The sequence below is a fragment of the Polyodon spathula genome, chromosome 8 (assembly GCF_017654505.1).
Source record: "Polyodon spathula isolate WHYD16114869_AA chromosome 8, ASM1765450v1, whole genome shotgun sequence".
Lineage (NCBI taxonomy): Eukaryota > Metazoa > Chordata > Actinopteri > Acipenseriformes > Polyodontidae > Polyodon > Polyodon spathula.
Window position 1 is genome coordinate 13,025,231 of NC_054541.1, and position 22,655 is coordinate 13,047,885.

At 45.5% G+C, this 22,655-nt stretch overlaps 2 protein-coding genes across 2 annotated transcripts; both read left to right on the forward strand.

Moving 5' to 3' along the window:
* Positions 1–493: 493 nt before the first annotated feature.
* LOC121319439 (matrix metalloproteinase-9-like) lies at positions 494–8,207 on the forward strand. Its single transcript, XM_041256880.1, has 13 exons — positions 494–708; positions 1,560–1,792; positions 2,308–2,456; positions 2,759–2,887; positions 3,109–3,282; positions 3,512–3,685; positions 3,983–4,156; positions 4,456–4,611; positions 4,940–5,156; positions 5,265–5,404; positions 5,707–5,857; positions 6,894–6,997; positions 7,395–8,207. The coding sequence occupies exons 1-13, from the start codon at positions 574–576 to the stop codon at positions 7,514–7,516; spliced, it is 2,058 nt and encodes a 685-aa protein (XP_041112814.1). The 5' UTR covers positions 494–573; the 3' UTR covers positions 7,517–8,207.
* A 1,181-nt stretch (positions 8,208–9,388) lies between these two features.
* LOC121320201 (zinc finger protein 335-like) lies at positions 9,389–22,654 on the forward strand (the record flags this gene model as incomplete). The annotated part of the gene is made up of 18 exons (XM_041258452.1): positions 9,389–9,661; positions 12,273–12,468; positions 12,679–12,955; positions 13,097–13,174; positions 13,344–14,420; positions 14,629–14,769; positions 15,008–15,157; positions 17,111–17,384; positions 18,177–18,354; positions 19,048–19,160; positions 19,481–19,499; positions 20,646–20,654; positions 20,858–20,974; positions 21,191–21,267; positions 21,358–21,518; positions 21,992–22,221; positions 22,410–22,509; positions 22,599–22,654. Coding segments are annotated over exons 2-18 (3,249 nt in total), but the record flags the coding sequence as incomplete, so codon positions are not given.
* Between the last annotated feature and the right edge of the window lies 1 nt (position 22,655).

Genomic DNA, 22,655 nt, shown 5'->3' on the forward strand with positions numbered 1-22,655 from the left:
CTATGTATTGGTAGCTGAGCAGGAACATTTAAAGCAATTTCATCTGCTTTTTTGGATATTTGTAGTTACAATGATCTTGTGCTTAGAGAGCTGCCTGCCTGCCTGCCTGTCTGTCTGTTCTTATTGAGAAATAGAATTATTTTAGTGTGATGAAGGGACCACATCACTCACTCATGAAAACTGTACATTTATGCAATAAGGTTTCTCAAGACAAAGCCAGGAATAAAAAATATAACAAATCACTTAATTCAGCATCTACAAAACTAACAACACAGGAAGCAGTTCAATACCATGTAATAAACCAAAAATGTTTGGAAACTTTTTTTTTTTTAATGTACAGCCCCTCCAACCTCCCCCCACCCCCACCCCTCCTCCAAAAAATAAAAATAAATACAAAAGCTTGTTTGGTATTGAGACATGTGAAGGGTGTGGGATGGGGAGGGACCCTGGTGACTCAAAACAGGCTATAAATAAAGAGCTGGATCTCTGAGAGGAGACAAACAATCAGAGAGACCTGCTAGAGAAACAGCACACCTCAGAGGCTGATACACAATTCACTGAAGAGAAGCCGGGATGGGAGCCTACACTCTCACCGCTGTCACCTTGGGCATCTGTGTCCTAGGCACTTACTGCGCTCCACTCAAGTCTGTCTTTGTAACTTTCCCTGGAGAGACGCTCAAGAACATGACTGACCAGGAGTTTGCCAATGTAAGTAGACCCTTAAACAGGGATGGAGGTTTGGTTTTGGAATTAGTGCTTACCAATAGTAGTTTGAGGAGCTCAGTGGGTAGAGAGCTGGGCTGGGCATGGTGAAAGACAGTGGTATTGAGTAGCTCAGTGGTTAGAGTTCTGGGCAGGGTGAAAGACAGTGGTATTGAGTAGCTTAGTGGTTAGAGTTCTGGACTGGGTGGAAGACAATGGTATTGAGTAGCTCAGTGGTTAGAGTTCTGGGCAGGGTAAAAGACAATGGTATTGAGTAGCTCAGTGGTTAGAGTTCTGGGCAGGGTGAAAGACAGCGGTATTGAGTAGCTCAGTGGTTAGAGTTCTGGGCAGGGAGAAAGACAGTGGTATTGAGTAGCTCAGTGGTTAGAGTTCTGGGCAGGGTGAAAGACAGTGGTATTAAGTAGATCAGTGGTTAGATTTCTGGGCAGGGTGAAAGACAGTGGTATTGAGTAGCTCGGTGGTTAGAGTTCTGGGCAGGGTGAAAGACAGTGGTATTGAGTAGCTCAGTGGTTCGAGTTCTGGGCAGGGAGAAAGACAGTGGTATTGAGTAGCTCAGTGGTTAGAGTTCTGGGCAGGGTGAAAGACAGTGGTATTGAGTAGCTCAGTGGTTTGAGTTCTGGGCAGGGTGAAAGACAGTGGTATTGAGTAGCTCAGTGGTTAGAGTTCTGGACTGGGTGGAAGACAGTGGTATTGCATAGCTCAGTGGTTAGAGTTCTGGACTGGGTGGAAGACAGTGGTATTGAGTAGCTCAGTGGTTAGAGTTCTGGACTGGGTGGAAGGCAGCAGGTCAGTTTCCTACTGAATCTCTCATTGCTCCTCTTGCTGTCTTCCTACAGAACTACCTGGAGCGCTTTGGATACCTCAACCTGCAGGAGCGCAGCTCTCGTCTAGCCTCCAAGTCCAAGGCACTGCTAAGGATGCAGAAGCACCTGGGTCTTCCAGAGACTGGGGAGCTGAACACAGAGACACTGAGCGCTATGAAACAGCCACGCTGTGGAGTCCCTGACATTCGAAACTACCAGACCTTCACTGGAGACCTCAAGTGGGACCACAACGACATTACATACAGGTGAGAGGGGAGACAGGGGGACTGGCTTACACTGATACACAAGGAAGAAGGACTTTCCCTAGGCCTGGATAGCTAAGATAGCACTACAAACTTTGATTAATTTCAAGTCAGGTTACATTGGACGCATTATAAATATAAATGTATAAACTGCATTATAACTTTACTGCAAAGCCTGTCCTAAATGAGTATATACATAGGATTGAGAGCATAAATATGTGTGCTGTGCCTCGTCTGAGTTCTGGCTCCAGTCAGCATGGCTCTCAATCACTTTCCAGCTGGCTATGACATTGCAACAAGGCAACTGGCCCTTTGAGGAATACCTCAGCTCTACATCCACATGTGATATTCACATCCCTGGAATTCATTGGAGATGGTTATGAAGACACTCATGCCTCATTTTGTATGAAGTAGTATGTTGTGTTTTGTGGGACTCCCTACTGTAGCTGCTAGATTTCAGTAGGTAGTGTGCAGTTATACAAATGCATTACATGACCGCTATTGTGTTATTATTACAGGACCCTGAACTACTCCCCGGACATGGACCCCGACGTCATTGATGACGCCTTCGCTCGGGCCTTCAAGGTGTGGAGTGATGTGACCCCTCTGACCTTTACACGCCTCTACTCCGGAACGGCCGACATCATGGTGTCCTTCGGAAAGCTAGGTGAGACACATCCACTACCACTGCACCAAATCCACTACCACTGCACTAAATCCACTAGCACTGCACCAAATCCACTACCACTGCACCAAATCCACTACCACTGCACCAAATCCACTACCACTGCACCAAATCCACTAGCACTGCACCAAATCCACTACCACTGCACCAAATCCACTACCACTGCACCAAATCCACTAGCACTGCACCAAATCCACTACCACTGCACCAAATCCACTACCACTGCACCAAATCCAGGGTCAGCTATTTGTCTAACCCCCTGTGCTGTTCGCCTCGCGTTTCAGATCATGGGGACCCCTACCCTTTTGACGGGAAGGACGGGCTGCTGGCACACGCCTACTCCCCTGGCGAGGGCATCCAGGGAGATGCACACTTCGACGACGACGAGTTCTGGACCCTGGGCACCGGTCCAGGTGAGAATCACGATGCCACAGCTGTGCCAAGACACAGGGCACACACAGGGCTGTCGATACACTGCACACAAAGAGAGATAATAGCAAAATGTTTTAATGTGTTGTAAATTCCTACCAATGCTCCTGTTATTTATGTCAGCAGTTTAGTCTGTGACCTGCTGGTGAAACAATCTTGCCAGGCCTGATTCTCACTGCTGCCCATCTTTCTTCTTGTGGTCTAGCCGTGAAGACGCGATACGGCAACGCTGAGGGCGCCATGTGTCACTTCCCCTTCCTGTTTGAGGGCAAGTCCTACTCCAGCTGTACCACAGAGGGTCGCTCTGACAACCTCCCCTGGTGCTCTACCACGGCTAACTTCGACACCGACAAGAAATACGGCTTCTGCCCCAGTGAACGTGAGTGTGCTTACAGACTCTCCTCTATGCCCTTTACTAGGCGACACTCCCTATCACTCCCAAGCTTTTACCACTGGACCACATTGCCTCCCCATGCTCAGCTCTTCATTAGGCCAGACAAATGCATTTAGTTGAAAGCATCTTTCCAGGCTCTGGGACTGTGGAGGACAGAGCATAGAGATGCCAGCTGTCTTTAGAAATGTTTCATTGAACCTCTTGTTATCCACAGTGCTCTACACCTTTAGTGGGAACAGTGATGGAGCGGAGTGCGTGTTCCCCTTCGTGTTCCTGGGCGAGACCTACAACAAGTGCACGACCGAGGGGCGCAGCGACGGCTATCGCTGGTGTGCCACCACCAGCAACTTCGACAAGGACAAGAAGTATGGCTTCTGCCCCAACCGAGGTGAGCCTCTCCACACTGCCTTCTGAAGAGATAATGAGATAGGCTTAGAGCTTTGAACAACGACAACTAGAGCAACTTACATTTCAGATGTGCCTCATCATGACCAAGGCATCTCAAAGCTCTTTACAGTACAAATACAAAGACACAATATTCTGCAAAGCACAAGAAAAACACTTAGACTGCTGCATGCCTGGCTGTATGTTCTCAGCATTATCAATGATTTTTTAGTGAAAATGAATAAATAAATAAATAACTAATGGCAATATGTTAACACTGTTGATTTGTTTTATTGCACAGACACAACAGTGACTGGTGGAAACTCAGAGGGGGAACCTTGCGAATTTCCTTTCACGTTCCTGGGGAAGACATACGATTCCTGCACCAGCGAGGGCCGTGGGGACAGGAAGCTGTGGTGCGCGACTACCAGCAGTTACGACAGGGACCAGAAATGGGGGTTCTGCCCAGACCGAGGTGAGTACACCTGACCACAGACAACAGAAAAAGATCTGCCGTGGTTCAACTTCAAAAGGCTATTCATAGAAATAGTTTTGGTAACAAGGTGCATATTAAGCAGTAATTATATTGTAGCACAGTTTTGCAACTATTTTGCATTTGTTTTACCATTGTTCAGTAATCAGTGTTTCTAGCTAAGCCTCAGCGACACACGTTACCGTTTAGCAGTGACTATGTGATTACTACATTACACCACATTTCAATACTCAATGAGGCTCGAACACGGACCCAGACCCTCACTGCCTTCCCTCTTCCAGGATACAGCCTCTTCCTTGTGGCGGCCCACGAATTTGGCCACGCTCTAGGCCTGGATCACTCCAACATCCGTGATGCTCTGATGTTCCCCATGTACAGCTATGTGGAAGACTTCCAGCTGCACCAGGATGACATTGCTGGGATCCAGTACCTCTACGGTGAGCTCCTGACTTCATAATTGCATCAGTGCCATAGCTGACCTGCTGGAGCTATATCACAATGATATTCTGATGCAGCTCATAAACTATGATAAAGTAATCAACTCCACTTTTGCTCCTGTCCAGCAACACATAAAGTACTGCATATGAACAATTGTGGCTTGCGAGGCTGGATTATAATATTAACATAGAGGGGTGGCTAAGCATTGTATCACATGCGATACACAAATGGACATTTCAAGGTTAAGTGTATTTGTTTGTCATAATCCCAGTATACAGTTTCAATATCTAATAATGATCTGTAATCTTTTTTTTTTTGCCACTGTAGGTCCCAAAACCGGACCGGACCCCACTCCACCCCAGCCTACTGATGAATCCCCTAAAACCACCACCCCCAGTGCAGAAACCCCCCAGACCCCTGTCACGACCCCAGACACTCCCGTCACCACCTCCCACCCCATTGACCCCTCTCAGGACGCCTGTAAGGTGAATCAGTTCGACGCTATCTCAGAGATCAAGGGTGAGCTCCACCTCTTCAAGGACGGGTATGCAGCCAAACCCTTATGTGTTCTATTTTATACATAGCATGCCATTTTTTTAAACTCTTGAAATTTTACAATTAGTTGTTGATCGCAGTTGCTCTGTCTCTCTAGACAATACTGGAGGGTCTCTGCACAGAGAAAAGGAGAGATCAAGGGCCCGTTCCCCATTGCTGATAAATGGCCGGCTCTTCCTGCCACCATCGACACCGCCTTTGAGGACCTGCTCACCAAGAAGATCTTCTTCTTCTCAGGTAACACCAGCGCCTCGCAGCTTCTGCGTCTAGAAGGGGGCAGGCATCCTGCCTCTTTAGGAGAGCCTTCTCTGGTCAGCTAGAGGAACGTCACCCAGTTCTTCATGTAGCATTAGCATGGAGTGTAGACAGAACACTCTATCAAAACTGGAATCCTATTGCCTCATGAGCTGGTAAATGTCTTGCTTTAAAATGTTTCGATTCATACACTGCTGCTTTATGATTATTACTACAATTAATTAATTAATTAATTAATTAATTGATTAATAGTTATAATTGCTCTTGCTGTCCTGGGTCCACAGGCAAGCGTTTCTGGGTGTACCATGGTCAGAACGTGCTGGGCCCCCGCAGTCTTGACAAGCTTGGTCTGGGCAGTGATGTGGATCAAATTGTAGGAGCCATCCAGAGGGGGAAGGGCAAGGTGCTCCTCTTCAATGGAGGGAACTACTGGAGGTGAGACCGGGGCTCTGCAACCCACCCATCAAACCCTAAACACCAACACTGAGGGGCGTAGCGACACACCCATCAAACCCTAAACACCAACACTGAGGGGCGGAGCGACACACCCATCAAACCCTAAACACCAACACTGAGGGGCTGAGCGACACACCCATCAAACCCTAAACACCAACACTGAGGGGCTGAGCGACAAACCCATCAAACCCTAAACACCAACACTGAGGGGCGGAGCGACACACCCATCAAACCCTAAACACCAACACTGAGGGGCTGAGCGACACACCCATCAAACCCTAAACACCAACACTGAGGGGCTGAGCGACACACCCATCAAACCCTAAACACCAACACTGAGGGGCTGAGCGACACACCCATCAAACCCTAAACACCAACACTGAGGGGCTGAGCGACACACCCATCAAACCCTAAACACCAACACTGAGGGGCTGAGCGACACACCCATCAAACCCTAAACACCAACACTGAGGGGCTGAGCGACACACCCATCAAACCCTAAACACCAACACTGAGGGGCTGAGCGACACACCCATCAAACCCTAAACACCAACACTGAGGGGTGGAGCGACACACCCATCAAACCCTAAACACCAACACTGAGGGGCGGAGCGACACACCCATCAAACCCTAAACACCAACACTGAGGGGCTGAGCGACACACCCATCAAACCCTAAACACCAACACTGAGGGGCTGAGCGACACACCCATCAAACCCTAAACACCAACACTGAGGGGCTGAGCGACACACCCATCAAACCCTAAACACCAACACTGAGGGGCTGAGCAGCACAGTCGAGCGAGCACAAGGGCAAAGCAACTGGGGGTGGTTGGAAATCCTTCATATTGTAGTGCTCTTCAGCACACAAGGCTGGAGAGGTGCAGAGCTCATTCACAAGAACAGTGGGGTGCAACAGCACCTGTGACACTGCACTGACACCTAGTGAGAAGATCATGGACACGTATCAAAACCACATTGTTTGCTTCTCCTAACGGTTTTGTTTCTCTCTCTAGAATGGACGTGAAAGCTCAGACCATTGATAAGGGATATCCGCGCAAAACTGATGAGGTCTTTGGTGGCGTGCCCGTTGACTCCCATGATGTCTTTCTTTACAAAGGTAAGGATTCACCTGAGGTCTAAACAGGCGCATCTGATCAGTCTAATTTTGTCAAGGTGTATTAGTTCAGGGGATATTAAACACTTTCTGTAATAACTCAAACACCAAGGCTGCTTTGAGGTACCAGTACGGAAATTAGATTTTTGCACAGTGCCTCCCATCAAGTAGCTAAATCTTGCGTTGCATTGTCTTTTAATATCACACAGAACACAAAACAGCTTATCTCCGCTGTCTGTCTGCAGGTGTAACTCCGCTGTCTGTCTGCAGGTGTGACTCTGCTGTCTGTCTGCAGGTGTGACTCTGCTGTCTGGCTGCAGGTGAAACTCTGCTGTCTGGCTGCAGGCTACTGTAACAGAATCATCTCTAACCGCTCCATGCTGGGTTTGTTTTGTTCCAGGAAGCTACTACTTTTGCTGGGACCGTTTCTACTGGAGGATGAACACCCGTCGCCAGGTCAACAGAGTGGGCTACGTGAAGTATGACATCCTGATGTGTGCGGATCCCTCACGCCGCTACTGAGCTCATCACTCTCTCTCTCTCTGACTCTCTCCTTTGCAGGGCCGTGAGAACAACGTATTATTGTAGGCACCCTCCACACAAATGAAGATGCCTTCTATACCAGTGTGTGCTTTATTGTATTTCATAGACCCCCTCCCTTTATAGCTACTTAAAACCGTGTTCCTTAATGACACTTACTGCTCAGATCTGCACAGAGCTGCCAGGACAGACATTAGGGGTGTGTAAACAGCACTGGGTTCTCTCTTAGGTTGGAGCACAAATGTGAAAAATGAATCATCACAAAATACCCCCCGAATCTTTTTTTGTTTTTGTTCAGAAGAGATCCGTCTGCCTGGTGCAAATGGAAAGAAAGAAAAACATCTGCTGTATTTCTTTATCAGCAAATTTTCTTTTGTCATTTTAATTTGTGTTGTTGTTGTTATTATTATTATTATTATTATTATTATTATTGTTATTATTATGATTATTATTATTATAATTGGTTTAATTGTATTATTTTTTTTTAAAATACTTTGTAACGTAAGAGTTGTTTTTTCTATTTAAGAATGTTCCATATTTGTGTAGTGAGCAACTCTTGATGTGTTGCTGAAAGTGGAATCTAAATTATTGAAGAAAAAAGTAAAGAATGATACAAGAAGATTGTTATTTTGTACAATGACGGCTTACTCAATAAACACACTGCCTTTCTAAATGCAGATCTCTTGTCTTGATCACTTTAAGAAGAAAAATAAATGATTCCCCAATCAGTCTAGTGTTAGGGTTAGAGGTGTTTAGTGTTTAGGGTATGGTCAGAGGTGTTTAGAGTTAGAGTTAGGGTTAGAAGTGTTTAGTTTTAGGGTTAGAGGTGTTTAGTGTTAGGGTTAGAGGTGTTTAGTGTTAGGGTTAGAGGTGTTTAGGGTAGGGTTAGAGGTGTTTAGGGTAGGGTTAGAGGTGTTTAGTGTTAGGGTTAGGGGTGTTTAGTGTTAGGGTTAGAGGTGTTTAGGGTAGGGTTAGGGTTAGAGGTGTTTAGTGTTAGGGTTAGAGGTGTTTAGTGTAGGGTTAGAGGTGTTTAGGGTAGGATTAGAGGTGGTTAGTGTTAGGGTTAGAGGTGTTTAGGGTAGGGTTAGGGTTAGAGGTGTTTAGGGTAGGGTTAGAGGTGTTTAGGGTAGGGTTAGAAGTGTTTAGTGTTAGGGTTAGAGGTGTTTAGGGTTAGGGTTAGAGGTGTTTAGGGTTAGTGGTGTTTAGGGTTAGTACTGGAGGTGTTAAGTTATTGTCTTTGGTCTGCAGTGAGTGCATTGTTCACAATAACCTTTCCATTGATATGGAAGAGCGTTATGCATTCTTCACATTGACTGTTTGCACTTGTTTGTAGACAACATTACAAGGCAGGGCACAGCATAACTAGTACTCTATATTGTACTGGTCTTTATGATCATGTGAAGATTTACCACTGAGCACCAGCAGTCCACAGTAATGTCAATATGTATATTTTGTATTACAGTATGATTTCAGCACAGTAGAGGGGGGTGGGGAGGTGGGATCTATATAAAGATGTAATTATTTTATAGTACATTAAATTACAGCTTGTGAATGTGTCCCTGTACAGAATATTATTCTACGCATGTCTGAATGGCTGGCTCCCATTGATACATAATACTGGTGTGCTCTGCAAGAAAACATTGGTAGCACTGCTTTACTAGGTACGCAAGTAAGACATTAACTTTAATTGTACAGCGTTTCAATCAAAACCCTGCAGTCGTCCGGAGGACTAGCTATCCCACAGTGCACTGTCTTTACCTCCGCGAGCCACCTCGCTTTTTAAAACCCCTTTACGTCTTTCCCGGAGAAAACTGCCATAACCTTCCGCCAACAAACCTAGTCCCAGATTATAGTTTACATTTAAATGGACAGTGCTTTAATAAGACAAACGTTCCGTTTAAAAAAAAAAGTCTTCAACGTGTCTTCTCGTTGTTAAACGTGTTATTTTTATTTAAAAACACACACGTCCAAATGCCAGGCACTGAAATTAGATCCGGCCGGTGTCCTAAGAGAAGAACGAAGAACTTGATGGCGTCCGTGTAGAATGCCGGAGCATTTACCAGATTGAACTCTTTTCGCCTTTGAGGGATTGGAGAAAAAGAAAGACTGCCCGGAATCTAACAAACAGTAAGGAATGCCATTCGTGGCTTTCTCTTTCTGATAAAAATACGAGTTTTTGATTTTGTTCAGGGAAGGAGACGGGGCGGTCTGGTCGTTTTGAGGAGGCCCTCGGGGTCCCTTAGCCGCAGATAGGAGCTCACGGACTGCCTGAGTGGAAAAGGACAAGGGGAGGGGGGAATGGCGGCAGGCAGTGGGTAGGGCACCTTGGCCTGGCACATTTCTCGAGCTGAGTAGGGGCTAGTGGAGAAAGCACGGCGTGTGAAAACAATATTACAGTTTAAGCAAACTGAAAAGTTATTAAATACAAGTGACACGCTTTACGAATGAGCTGTGCGTATGGGTGTCTCACTCAGTGTCCAATATATAAACATTTATATTAGCAAAGCCAGGATAGCTAGTCGTTTACACAACACCAACAGTGTTTTCATAAACAGCATTGCATATACACAGTCCGCACAACGAGAAGCATTGGGTCACACGCATCTGTTTCCACACCGCACTGCACTGACTCTTACATCTCGGCCGGCAAGGATGTGTTCATTTACGGTACCTGGCCGACCAAGAGCATTTGCGTGATTTCTCTCCAAGGAAGGTTACACAAATAACAGCACAGCCCGTACAGAGGCCTGTGCAGCAGCTTATTTCGCACCGAACACTGGCGTGTGCACGGCAGGCGGGACCTTGGTTAATTTACACTGTTTACAACCGCGATGTGAAAGATTAAATGGTCTATGTGGATTGTTTAGTCGGCAAACCAGATAAGTTTTCCAGAGCTGGGGCAAGTTTGTGACAACCTTAAACTGCACTGCAGACCTACTGCTGGGACGATGTACTCGCAGAATAATGAGCCGACTATAGCCAGGCTCCATATGAACGCAGAACGATGCAAAATATCATGTGAATTTACTGTTAATGTTAATATTTATTAACAACTGGGTAATTTTTATTTTCATATTTCAGTTACATATTCAGCTAACGCTGAAATGTATAACGTATAAGTACACATATCCACGTATTAATACATAATTGTAATTTTAGATTTTTACATTGGATACGTAAACTAGTTATATGCCTTTAAAAAAAACATCAATTTATCATTAAAGACCAATAACCAATATTCTTCGATACATGAAAGGAACATGGACATTCATCAATAAAAAATAAACGGCACCACATGACCTTGAAAAAGCATGCTATATCACGTGCTTCTATCTGTAATGCTGTTGACGGCGCCGCAAATCTGCACGATAACGCTTATCCTTGTTAAGCAGACACAGTTTGCACAAAACGAGAAGCATGAATAGCAGCGTTGGAAAGAAAGCCTTTACGATTCCCACACTGCATGACTCGTGACTGCTTGTGCGGATGACTCAAGTCAAACCCTATATTCCTGCTGCTAATTAGTCCTCAGAAGGAGCAGGATATATTTGGGTCTGTTGGATGATACAATATACACGGTAAATGATGCACTAGCCATGTAGCTATAATTTCAAAGAGATGTAACAGCTGCAGCCACAATTCACACGCTGTTATTACTGATAACAGTCTTTCATTATAGACAGTTAGTGGAAAAGAAATGCCCTGTGTTCCTCAGTGAGCTCCACCTTGCTAACATCTAGTGTGAGTGACTAATAGAAAACAACATAAGGTTTCATTTCTCTTAATTATTCTCCACCTAGTAGTTGTCCACCATAGACATGATTAACAGAAATACAAGCAGGCAGGACAGGATGAGCACAGACTATCCATGGAACTTGCAGCATTGTCTGGATTTATAAGTATCCCCCAAGTAAACAGACGATCCAGTGCAGTGGTTTGATGGGTTTGTGAAGGTAAGCCCAGCACTGAACTGTGAGGCTGGAAGCAACTGCTCACTGTCTGCTGGTCACCCCTGCTACAGACAGCCTGAAGCTAGTCTCACAAACCAGTTCTAGGTAGCAGTCTGCTACATGCACTTCACTGCCATAAAAAAAGTATTGCATGTATCCTTTAATCTTATACAGCTATGGCCAAAGATTTGACATCACCTGGAATTTTATTGCAAAAGTCTACTGGAAGCCATTATAGCAGTATAGTATGGTCCAGTTGATAAAGTCCAGGGTTTGTAACCAGAAGGTCAAATTCCACCTCTACCACTGACTGACTCACTGTGTGACCCTGAGCAAGCTCCTTGTACGCCACCCTGCGGATGAGATGTTAAATCAGTGTCCTATTGTAAGTGACTCTGTATATAATGCACAGTTCACAGCCTACCTCTGTAAAGCGATTTGTGATGGTTGTCCACTATGAAAGGTGCTATCTAAAAATAAAGATATTATTATTAGATTTTGAAATGTTTTTTATTTTTGTCAGTTGTTTGTTAAGTTTGGAAAACTGCAAAGCAATATGTAATTCAATATGTTAACGTAACATTATTCAGCAGGTTTTATTCGAGTTTATGAAGCAAAATGTATTATTTCTACAGGGTGGAGCAAAACTGTTGGTCATAGCTGTGACTTGCTGAGTGGATTCCTACTGTGTTGCCCTATCTTAAAATATTGTTTTTTGAAATAAGATTGCTTGCTCCGTGCTCGCAGTGCTGTGTGAAACTGGCCTCTGTCCTCTTGCTCTCTGGCAGCAGGATGGACTCGGAGGACAATGAGGTGGAGAGCAGCAGCGATGCAGGTCCTTCAGGGCTTGAGGAGCCCTCTGAGAGCGGGATGGGAATGGAGACGTCCGAGGCCATGTCAGCGGACAGCAGCGACACGGTCGCCACGCCTCTGCTCGCACCCGAGCCCGACTCGCACGTGGGCCAGAGCTCCGAAGGCCTTTTGGTATGTGCACCGCTTTCTGAGATGTGTTTTTATTCACTTTTACTTTTAAATTGTTTCCACATTATACTGCATCTTCTTTGCTATACTTCTTTTTGGAAGCACCATGCTGTAAAACCTTTCGAAATTCATAAAGCAAGTCCTTTCTTAAAAAAGAAAATGAAAAAGAAAAACATCTCCTAAATAATTCATTTGAAAACTGGCTGTTTTCAGGAGGTGATCCAGGAGATGAGTTCCAGCACTGACATCATGGCTGTGGTTCACCTTCCTGACTCTTCCTCCGTCGCCCAGTCCACCAGCGTGTCCAGCGTTTCCACGGTGACACAGTCCCTGCTGGTGTCGGAGTCTGCGCAGGTCCTGGTTCACTCCAGCGCTGTTGGCTCCGAGGGGCTCATGATGGTGTCTGACTCCACTGCCTCCACCTCCAGTGACCTGGGCTCTGCCATTGACAAGATCATCGAGTCCACCATCGGACCTGACATCATGAACGGTGAGTGCGGACCTGCCGTCTGTCTGTCTGTCTTAATGTTCGCCTGTCCTTTGGGCCTAGTATTACCAATCGCGAAAGTCTTTATTTTGTGCAAAATGAGCTAAATCCATGCTCTCTCTTCCTCTGCTGTCTGTTCTGCAGGCTGTATTGCTGTAACAAGTGCAGAAGATGGAGGGGCTGAGACCACCCAGTACCTCATCCTGCAGGGACCTGATGACGGTCAGTACTGCCCCTGACAGGGAGGGGGCTCCAAGAGGCACACGGTTCAAATCTGAAAATGCTATCCCACCATGAGTTCATGTGTTACTTTGGTGTAACTGTTTTCTAGTTGAAAGTTTGTAAACGATGGCTCTAAGCTAATAAAGACAGCTTGTTTGTTTCTCTCCAGGTGCCCCCATGGTCTCACAGATGTCCTCCTCCGCTTTCTCGAACCGGATAGCCATGGAGTCTTTGGCGGAGGGGCCCACATCCACCTCCACATGTCTGGACCAGTCGGAGATGGTCGATCACCAAGCAAGCCTTCAGGATCAGGATGGGATGCATCCGGATCAAACTGACCAGCCTGGGCATTCTGGCTATCCTGAACACGAGGAGCCCCAGCATTCCCGATACATTGAGTACAGTGGGGTTAATCCAGATCAACCACAGAATTCCCAGTACTTTGAGTACAGTGGAGAGCTCCCTGATCAGCCCCAGCATTCCCAGTACATTGAATGCAGTGGGAACAATCTGGATGAACCACAAAATTCCCTGTATATGGAGTGCAGTGAAGATCGTCCTGACCAGCCCCAGCATTCCCAGTACATTGAGTGCAGTGGGAATGATCCGGATGAACCTCAGAATTCCCAGTACAGCGAGTGCAGTGGGAATGATCCAGATCAACCTCAGAATTCCCAGTACAGCGAGTGCAGTGGGAATGATCTGGATCAACCACAGAATTCCCAGTACATTGAGTGCAGTGGGAATGATCCGGATCAACCTCGGAATTCCCAGTACAACGAGTGCAGTGGGAATGATCCGGATCAACCTCAGAATTCCCAGTACAGTGAGTGCAGTGGGAATGATCCGGATCAACCTCAGAATTCCCAGTACAGCGAGTGCAGTGGGAATGATCCGGATCAACCTCAGAATTCCCAATACAGTGAGTGCAGTGGGAATGATCCGGATCAACCTCAGAATTCCCAGTACGGTGAATGCAGTGGGAATGACCCAGATCAACCTCAGAATTCCCAGTACAGCGAGTGCAGTGGGAATGATCCGGATCAACCCCAGCATTCCCACGAGCAGTCTGGGTATCGGGAGGTAGAGAGGGCGCAGCGCCTGGGGGAGCTGGACCTGGCAGAGCTGGAGGAGATGATGGAGGTGGTGGTGGTGCGGCAGTTCAAGTGCAAGATGTGTCCCTACAAGAGCATCTCCAAGGACACCCTCATCAAGCACATGAGGGAGCGCCACTTCAGAAACAGCAGTACGTGCGGGCGCAGCGTCACCAGGGGCTGGGATTCATTATTCATTGTATGTCTATAGATGTGCTATCACAGTGTTGGCAAGTTTTCAATGTGCCTATTGTGTTAACTGGTTGTACAATTTAAGTTAAAATACAAAATTTTGGTTGATGAGGGCATTTAGGGCAGGAGAGACTAATGTCCACCACCCCCCTCCCCTCCCCTCCACAGGTGCCCCCCCACCAAAGAAGCGAGGCCGCGGCCGTCCCAGACGACAGGACTCCTCCCAGGAGGGAGCAGTGAAGGGGGAGGAGCAGGCCGAGGAGGAGGAGGATGATATTGTAGACGCCGGTGCAATTGACGACCCTGAAGGTAAAAGACATGACGACTGCAGGTCATTGCACCCCTCGTTGTGGATCGGCAGCAGCTCCAGTTCTGAAATGCAAGCTGGGGTTCAGTACCTCGTTCCAGCCATAAGCTGGGGTTAACCTGTGTTGCCCATCCCAGTACCAGTGACCTTAGCTTTTGCTTAAAAGTCTGCACACTATTGGTCAATGTGTACTTACAACCCCCTTCACTCTCCACCCCCTCAATCCCTCCTTCTCCTCAGACGACAGTGACTATAACCCAGCCGAGGATGAGCCTCGCGGACGGCAGCCCAGTTTGCAGCGTAGTGCCCCAACCTCTTCCCTGGAGAGGCCTCGTCGAAGAGTGGTGCGCCCCAGGAAGTTCCCCGCTGACAGGCGCCCTCAAAACCAAGGTGCGCCTCCTTGCTGTTGTTGTTATTGTGAATACATTTACTGTATTGCTTAGTTGTGTGGTTTCATGAGAAATCCTTCAGACTACCTTAACAGGTAAAATATGTCACAATGAAAGAATCCTTCCCTGCACAGTATGATGTGACAGAGGGTTTTCATTTTTGAATTGACAATCATAGTTTTCAATGGAAGTTGACGTTCAACACATACTTCAGTTGTATGCATATAGATATATACACTACCGGTCAAAAGTTTTAGAACACCCCCATTTTTCCAGTTTTTATTGAAATTTAAGCAGTTCAAGTCCAGTGAATAACTTGAAATGGTACAAAGGTAAGGGGTAAACTGCCAGAGGTTAAAAAAAAAAAAAAGTTTAGGTTACCAAAAACTGAAAAATAATGTACATTTCAGAGTTATACAAAAAGGCCTTTTTCAGGGAACAAGTAATGGGTTAACAACTTACAGCTGTTCTGCAGCAATGGAAGTAAATTAAGCCTTGAAAGTTGATGCTAACAATTCCTACAGGTGTCCCAACTTTTGTTGATTACTTACAAACCCTCTGTCTGTATAAAAGCAGTGTTGGAACAGACTGTGTTACTACACCCTCTTAAGCATTATTTAGACAGTATTGTACTGCAGGAAGTAGTATATTGCTATCATAATGGCGAGAAAAAGGCAATTAACAAAGGAAGACAGACAAACCATTATAACCCTTAAAAGTGCAGGTCTTTCCTTTAGAGAAATTGCAAAGAAAGCCAAGGTGTCAGTGAGTACAGTTTCCTACACCATCAAAAGGCACTTGGAAACTGGAGGAAACTCTGACAGGAAGAGGTCTGGCAGACCCAAAGCCACAACAGAATCAGAAGACAATTTTCTGAGAGTCAACAGCTTGCGTGATAGGCGACTCACAGGACAACAGCTTCAAGCACAGCTTAACACTGGTCGAAGTAAGCAAGTCTCAGTTTCAACTGTGAAGAGAAGACTTTGAGCTGCAGGTTTGACAGGTCGAGTGGCAGTAAGAAAGCCATTGCTAAGATGGCAAAATAAGAAAAAGAGGCTTGCCTGGGCCGTGAAGCACCGCCAGTGGACTACTGAAGACTGGAAGAAGGTCTTATGGATCGATTAATCAAAATTTGAAATCTTCGGTTCATCTCGCAGGGTTTTTGTATGCCGTCGAGTAGGCGAAAGGATGGTTCCTCGGTGTGTGACACCAACTGTCAAACATGGAGGAGGAAGCGTGATCGTCTGGGGCTCTTTTGCTGGATCCAGAGTCTGCGACTTGCACAGAGTGAGTGGCACCCTGAACCAAAACGGCTACCACAGCATTTTACAGCGCCATGCAATACCCTCTGGTATACGCCTAGTTGGTCAGGGATTCATCCTACAGCAAGATAATGACCTAAAACATACCTCCAGGCAATGTCAGAACTACCTTAGAAGAAAATAACAAGACGGTAGGCTTCAAATCATGGAATGGACAGAGCACAGTCTCCAGCCTTAAACCCCATCAAGCTGGTTTGGGATGAACTGGACAGAAGGGTGAAAGCAAAGCAGCCTACAAGTGCAACACATTTGTTGGAACTTCTGCAACAGTGTTGGGAAGAACTTTCCGAAACAATATTTGATTTCCATTGTAGAAAGAATGCCACGAGTGTGTTCGGCTGTTATATCTGCAAAAGGTGGCTACTTTGAGTCAAAAATTTAGATTAAATTTTGTTAAACAAAACGATTCCATGATTTATCTTTTTTATCTCCAATTGTTTATTTGTTCTATGCTTTAATTTCAGAGTACATTGAGACATTAAACTGCGTAAATTTCAATAAAAACTGGAAAAATGGAAGTGTTCTAAAACTTTTGACCAGTAGTGTGTGTATATAATTATATATATATATATATATATATATATAGTCATGCATGTTAAATGATTGTCCTATTTTGTTCATTAATACATCAGGAGCCGAAGTGGAGCCCTTGATTCCCTCTGTATCCAATCAAAGTGCGGAGCTACAGGGTTCCGAGGCTGCGAGCTCCTCAGGGTTGGGCAATGGGGCGACCTCAACATCCAATGAGAACTGCGCTGAGCCTGGTGTCAGCCAATCTGATTCAGAGAACAAGGATCCCTCCTCTAATACAGGTTCAGAGGAGACAGGCTACTTCCCGAGGAGGCGAGGCCGACCCTCCAAGCGATTCTTACGCAAGAAATACAAGAAGTACATGTCAACCCGCAAGTGAGCAGCTCCTCCACACAGTGTACTGGGTCTGATGCTTTCATCTCACACCTCAGGCACAGCTCCTCCACACACAGTGTACTGGGTCTGATGCTTTCATCTCACACCTCAGGCACAGCTCCTCCACACACAGTGTACTGGGTCTGATGCTTTCATCTCACACCTCAGGCACAGCTCCTCCACACAGTGTACTGGGTCTGATGCTTTCATCTCACACCTCAGGCACAGCTCCTCCACACAGTGTACTGGGTCTGATGCTTTCCATCTCACACCTCAGGCACAGCTCCTCCACACACAGTGTACTGGGTCTGATGCTTTCATCTCACACCTCAGGCACAGCTCCTCCACACACACGGTGTAATGGGTCTGATGCTTTCCATCTCACACCTCAGGCATAGCTGCTCCACACACACAGTGTACTGGCTTTGATGCTTTCCATCTCACACCTCTGGCAATCCCTCCTCTTCAGCACTGAAATAAAACAGCCCTATTATGTTCTTTATCAGGCAGTTTGCATCGGCATTTGTAAAAAGAAAAATACAACTTTTGAGTCCTTGCATTAGCCTCCTGATCTTTTTGAAACACTAATAGTTTTATTTTCCTTTTACAAAAAATGGTATAGTGAAATTCAATTCAATTTTGAAATTCAAAGTAATATGAAACGTGCCAGAAGTAAATGTAGGTTTTGCCAATGAAGCATTTCAGGATATTACTTTCCTATCTGTATAATATGGGTTTGTCTTTTAACATGTTGCTGCTTGTTTTTTTTTCTGTTTTTGTTTTGAATGCTAGATATTATTACAGATCGCACAAGCCCCTGCTGAGGCCACATCACTGCCGGATCTGTGGCTCGCGTTTCCTGACGCAGGTCGACATGCGATTCCACCTGGATTCTCACGAGGGGAACGACCCAGAGCACTTCAAGTGCCTGCAGTGCAGCTATCGGTGCAAGCGCTGGTCTTCCTTGAAGGCAGGTGTGGGGCTGGGCTGGGGCTTGCGTGCTGGGTACACACTGCTGTCCTGCACATGTTTAGATGTAAAGCAGTCCTTTTATTTCTAAGTATTTTCTCTCTGGAGAAGGCAAAAGCTGAAGTATCAGCATTTATCTTGCTTTGCTTTCTTAAACTTACAGGGGACGGTTGAACCAGCTATGCGTAAGTTCAAACTTAGCTTAGTTCTAGCGTAACTCTAAACTAAACTTTACTAAAGAGAAGTCCACACAATAAAGTTTGTCATGCCACCTTGGAAACAGAAGCCACAAACAGCTTTACACCTGTCTAAAGGTATGCCTACATTTTAAGTAACAACTAAGTCATATCTTCTAACTATATCTCTTGGTGCAACCCATGGATATTAGTATTATGTAAAAGCAGAGTTAGTAAAGAGTTATGCTCTAGTTAAGCTAAGTTTGAACTTGCGCATTGCTGACACAACTGAACCCAGGGCAGTATTGTTGAGGCTCTTCCAAATCTTGTGCAGTGGTGCCATCTACTGGGCAAGTGTTTGTGTAGCCACTGCAAATGCCTGTAGATTACAACAACGCTGGATCATTTTCTTTTACAATAGCGTCCCGGCAGATCTGTTCCCTTTTGAAATCCTGGTTTTGGCACACAGTATTCCCTGAAGTTTAATGCTGTATGTCACGTTTCTCTTCTTGCTGCAGGAGCATATGTTCAACCACGAGGGAACAAAGCCATACAAATGTGATGAGTGTGACTACACCAGTGTGTACAAGAAGGATGTAACCCGTCACTCTGCCGTGCACAGCAAGGACAAGTAAGTAGCTGTGCTGGCTGGCTTGCTGCTTAGAGCCCCAGGACTGGAAGGCAGTGGGGTCTAGTCCTACGAGTTGTGAGACAAGGATGCACTGTGGCTCAGTGGTTTACGCTAAGGGACTGGGAGGCAGTGTGACCTGGTGCTTAGAGCTGAGGATATGTGAGGTATCAGAGGATACAGGGTAGTTCTTAGAATTAATTATAGCTCACAGGTAAAGATAAAATGGAGTTTTGATACCGCTGAGGAGCATAGGAAAGTGAATTAAAAAAAGGTGGCACTACAACAATTCAAGTGATTTTTGTTTCCCTTTTCTCTTACAGGAAAAAGAAGACTGAGCTGGTAAGATATCACTTTTTGAACTACTGTTTTACAAATGGAAAGGATGGCAATGGATTGGTAAAAGGCAAATGCGTTGTTATGCCTGCCCATCTTGGACTGCTCTCATGCTAACATGCTGGTGCTAGATGGCTTAGGCTCAGGAGGTTATCTTTTAGCACACCCCGTTCTAGGGTGCTGGTAGAAGGAATGAGTCAATTCTGTCTCTAGATGGCACAGTGGCTGCACACAAGGGGCAGTTATTAATAATGATGTGGGCTTCACCCAGATATGACTAGAGGTGAATTGTCCAGCTACAGATAAGCTGACTGATGTAACTTAAAAAAAAGGATGTTGAGTAAGTGGATTCAAGAAAATGTCCTTTTCTTCAATCAGTTGTTAGCTTTATTGAAATATGCAGGGAGTCTGGTCCCAGGTACAGGACAAACAGATTACTTGTTCTTACAATTTTTGCAAGACATTAAATACCCTTCTATATAGATGGTCCACCTCCTCTTTCTCTGACACTTAACCAATAGCAAAGGTACAACACATTATTCTGTTACCATATACTTAATTTAGTGTGTATGTGTGTGTTTGTGTCTGTGTGTAGTCTAGTGTGACGACCTCTGAACTCGGTGCATTCTTCAAACCCCTGGTGCCCCAAAAGGTCCATACATCTGGTTTTTGTCATCTTCCTTGTTCCTATTTCTCTGTATTGCTTGAGACTCTTTGAGTCCAGTGGCATTATCTCTTATTCTCCCTGAGAACCTTTGGGTCCAACGGCAGTCCCTGAGATCCTTTTAGCCCCTTTATGCTTTGCATTCCAAAAATCTTCTGGTCCACAGCATTATCTTGTTAGCTTGCAGTCAATGCTGGGCAAGAAGCTTGTAGACACAAGGTCTCTATCAATTGTTAGCAGTACATGCAATTTGAACCAAACAGTCTGCTATCTGCAGTATTAGTCTCTTTTCAGAAAAGAACACCAGTATAGCTCTGCCAGTCCACATGCTTAGCAAACTGCTAATCAATTCTCGATCCATGTTTTCCAACACTGACTCTAATCAAAATGTCCCTTTTTTTCCCCATTTTGGATTCTGTTGACCACACACACACACACACACACTGAACCTCTGATGACTTCCTGCTGATCTAATTGGATGTTCGCAGGACGACAAGGTTTGTTTAGCAAGTTGCAGTTACAATTCAAAATCTGTGCATTTAGAAACAGCCCCAAACTGAGGCTATAGCTAGAGAAAGGTGTATGAACTGGAGAGGATTCAGCTGGGGCTGAAATATAAGCACTGAGTTTATTGAATCAATCTCCGTGCCAGTGCTCCTGCAGTACATTGCGATAATGACCTTCCTCTGCTCCTGAACAGGTTCCCAAGATCACCCAGTACCCCTGCCCAGTATGCAGCCGGGTCTACCCCATGCAGAAGCGGCTCACACAGCACATGAAGACGCACAGCTTGGAGAAACCGCACATGTGTGACAAGGTCAGTCCAGGGGCTGGACACTAAAGGCAGCAAACTCGTATTGAAAACCACCAGCATAGTGGTGCTTCCCTTAGAGAGGCATTACCACAGTAAATCTGCACAGTATAATCGCTGGGTTAAATCTCCACAGATACATTATGAATGAGCAGTTTCAGCCAGGTTTTGGAAACTTTGGGAAAATGTATTAATGCTTCCTGTTTTCTCTTCGCTCTGCAGTGCGGGAAATCCTTTAAGAAACGATACACCTTCAAAATGCACCTCCTGACTCACATCCAGAGCTACGGGAACAGCAGGTGAGAGCAGGTGGAATTCATATATGATGCGATAGCGCGTGACCTCGTCAGTGTTGTTTCGTGTTGATGCGTTTGCTTTCTGTCTTGTAGGTTCAAGTGTGAGTTCTGTGAGTATACGTGCGACAATAAGAAGCTCTTGCTCAACCACCAGCTTTCACACACCAGTGACAAGCCCTTCAAATGTGACTACTGTAAATACTCCACCACCAAAGAGGACTTCCTGGTGTCTCACATGGCCATCAAGCACACAGGTGAGGAGTCTGCCAGGGCACGGGGATGCACAGGATCTGCCTTTTAATAGGGCTGTGTTTTTTATTATATATATATATTATATAATATATATTTATATATATATATATATATTATATAATATAATATATAGCTTTATATATTTCCACTTTTTGTTGTACTTTTTGTTGTACTTTTTTTTTTTTTTTGTATTTGTTTATTATTTAACCCTTTCATGCATGAAATATTGAAAATAGCTGAAAAAAAAAGTAGTTTTGGGCACATAATAAATATATTTTGTTATTGCTTTACATGGGGGGTGGGGGGGTGGGTAGCATCCTCATATAATGTGATCATGCATTTGAGTCTTCCATATGTCCCCATATAAACTAGAAGAGTTTTTATTTTATTCGTCCCCATATGAGGTCGCCATGCATGGAAGGGTTCAAATGTGTTCTCTCTCTCTCTCTCTCTCTCTCTCTCTCACTCCTCCCAGGTGAGAAGCCGTTCTCCTGTGATTTGTGCCACTTTGTGACGAAGCACAAGAAGAACCTGCGGCTGCATGTGCAGTGCCGTCACGCGGAGAGCTTTGAGGAGTGGGCCAAGAGTCACCCCGAGGAGCCCCCACGCCGCCGACGCCCCTTCTTCACCCTGCAGCAGATAGAAGAGCTCAAGCAGCAGCACGAGAACAGCCAGGCTGTGCAGGACAGCACTCACGGGCCCATCGTAAGAGAGAGGGAGGGAGAAGGGCCTCTGTTGCTTTCTGTGTCGTTTAGAAGTTGTGCTTTAAGTTAAATTGAGAAGGTTCAGGTTTTGTGAAATTCCAGATTTCTAACACCCTTGGCCTGTTTTTGGAGTGCGGGGTGCTATTCGGAGCTTGCTAATGCTTCGTCTGCGTTTTTGTTGATTGGCAGGTTTCAATAGCGCAGATGGCATTTCAAGCAGTGCAGTCCACAGAGAATCCCACGGTAACCCAAGATTCGCTGGGAAATACCACCATCATATACGAGCAAGGTGAGGAATGGACAGGAATGACTGAAGTCTTCTGAATTACTTCAATAGATTGAAATAACTCATTCATGTTTCAATTAATCTCACAGCAGGAGATGAATCGGCTGAATTGGCAGCACAGAATGCACTGGACCTGCTGCTGAACATGA

Coding starts and splice junctions, on each gene's coding strand:
- LOC121319439 (XM_041256880.1), top strand. CDS start 574: ATGGGAGCCTACACTCTCACCGCTGTCACCTTGGGCATCTGTGTCCTA. Junction 3,283..3,511: donor CGGCTTCTGCCCCAGTGAAC/GTGAGTGTGCTT, acceptor TGTTATCCACAG/TGCTCTACACCTTTAGTGGG. Junction 4,157..4,455: donor GGGGTTCTGCCCAGACCGAG/GTGAGTACACCT, acceptor TCCCTCTTCCAG/GATACAGCCTCTTCCTTGTG.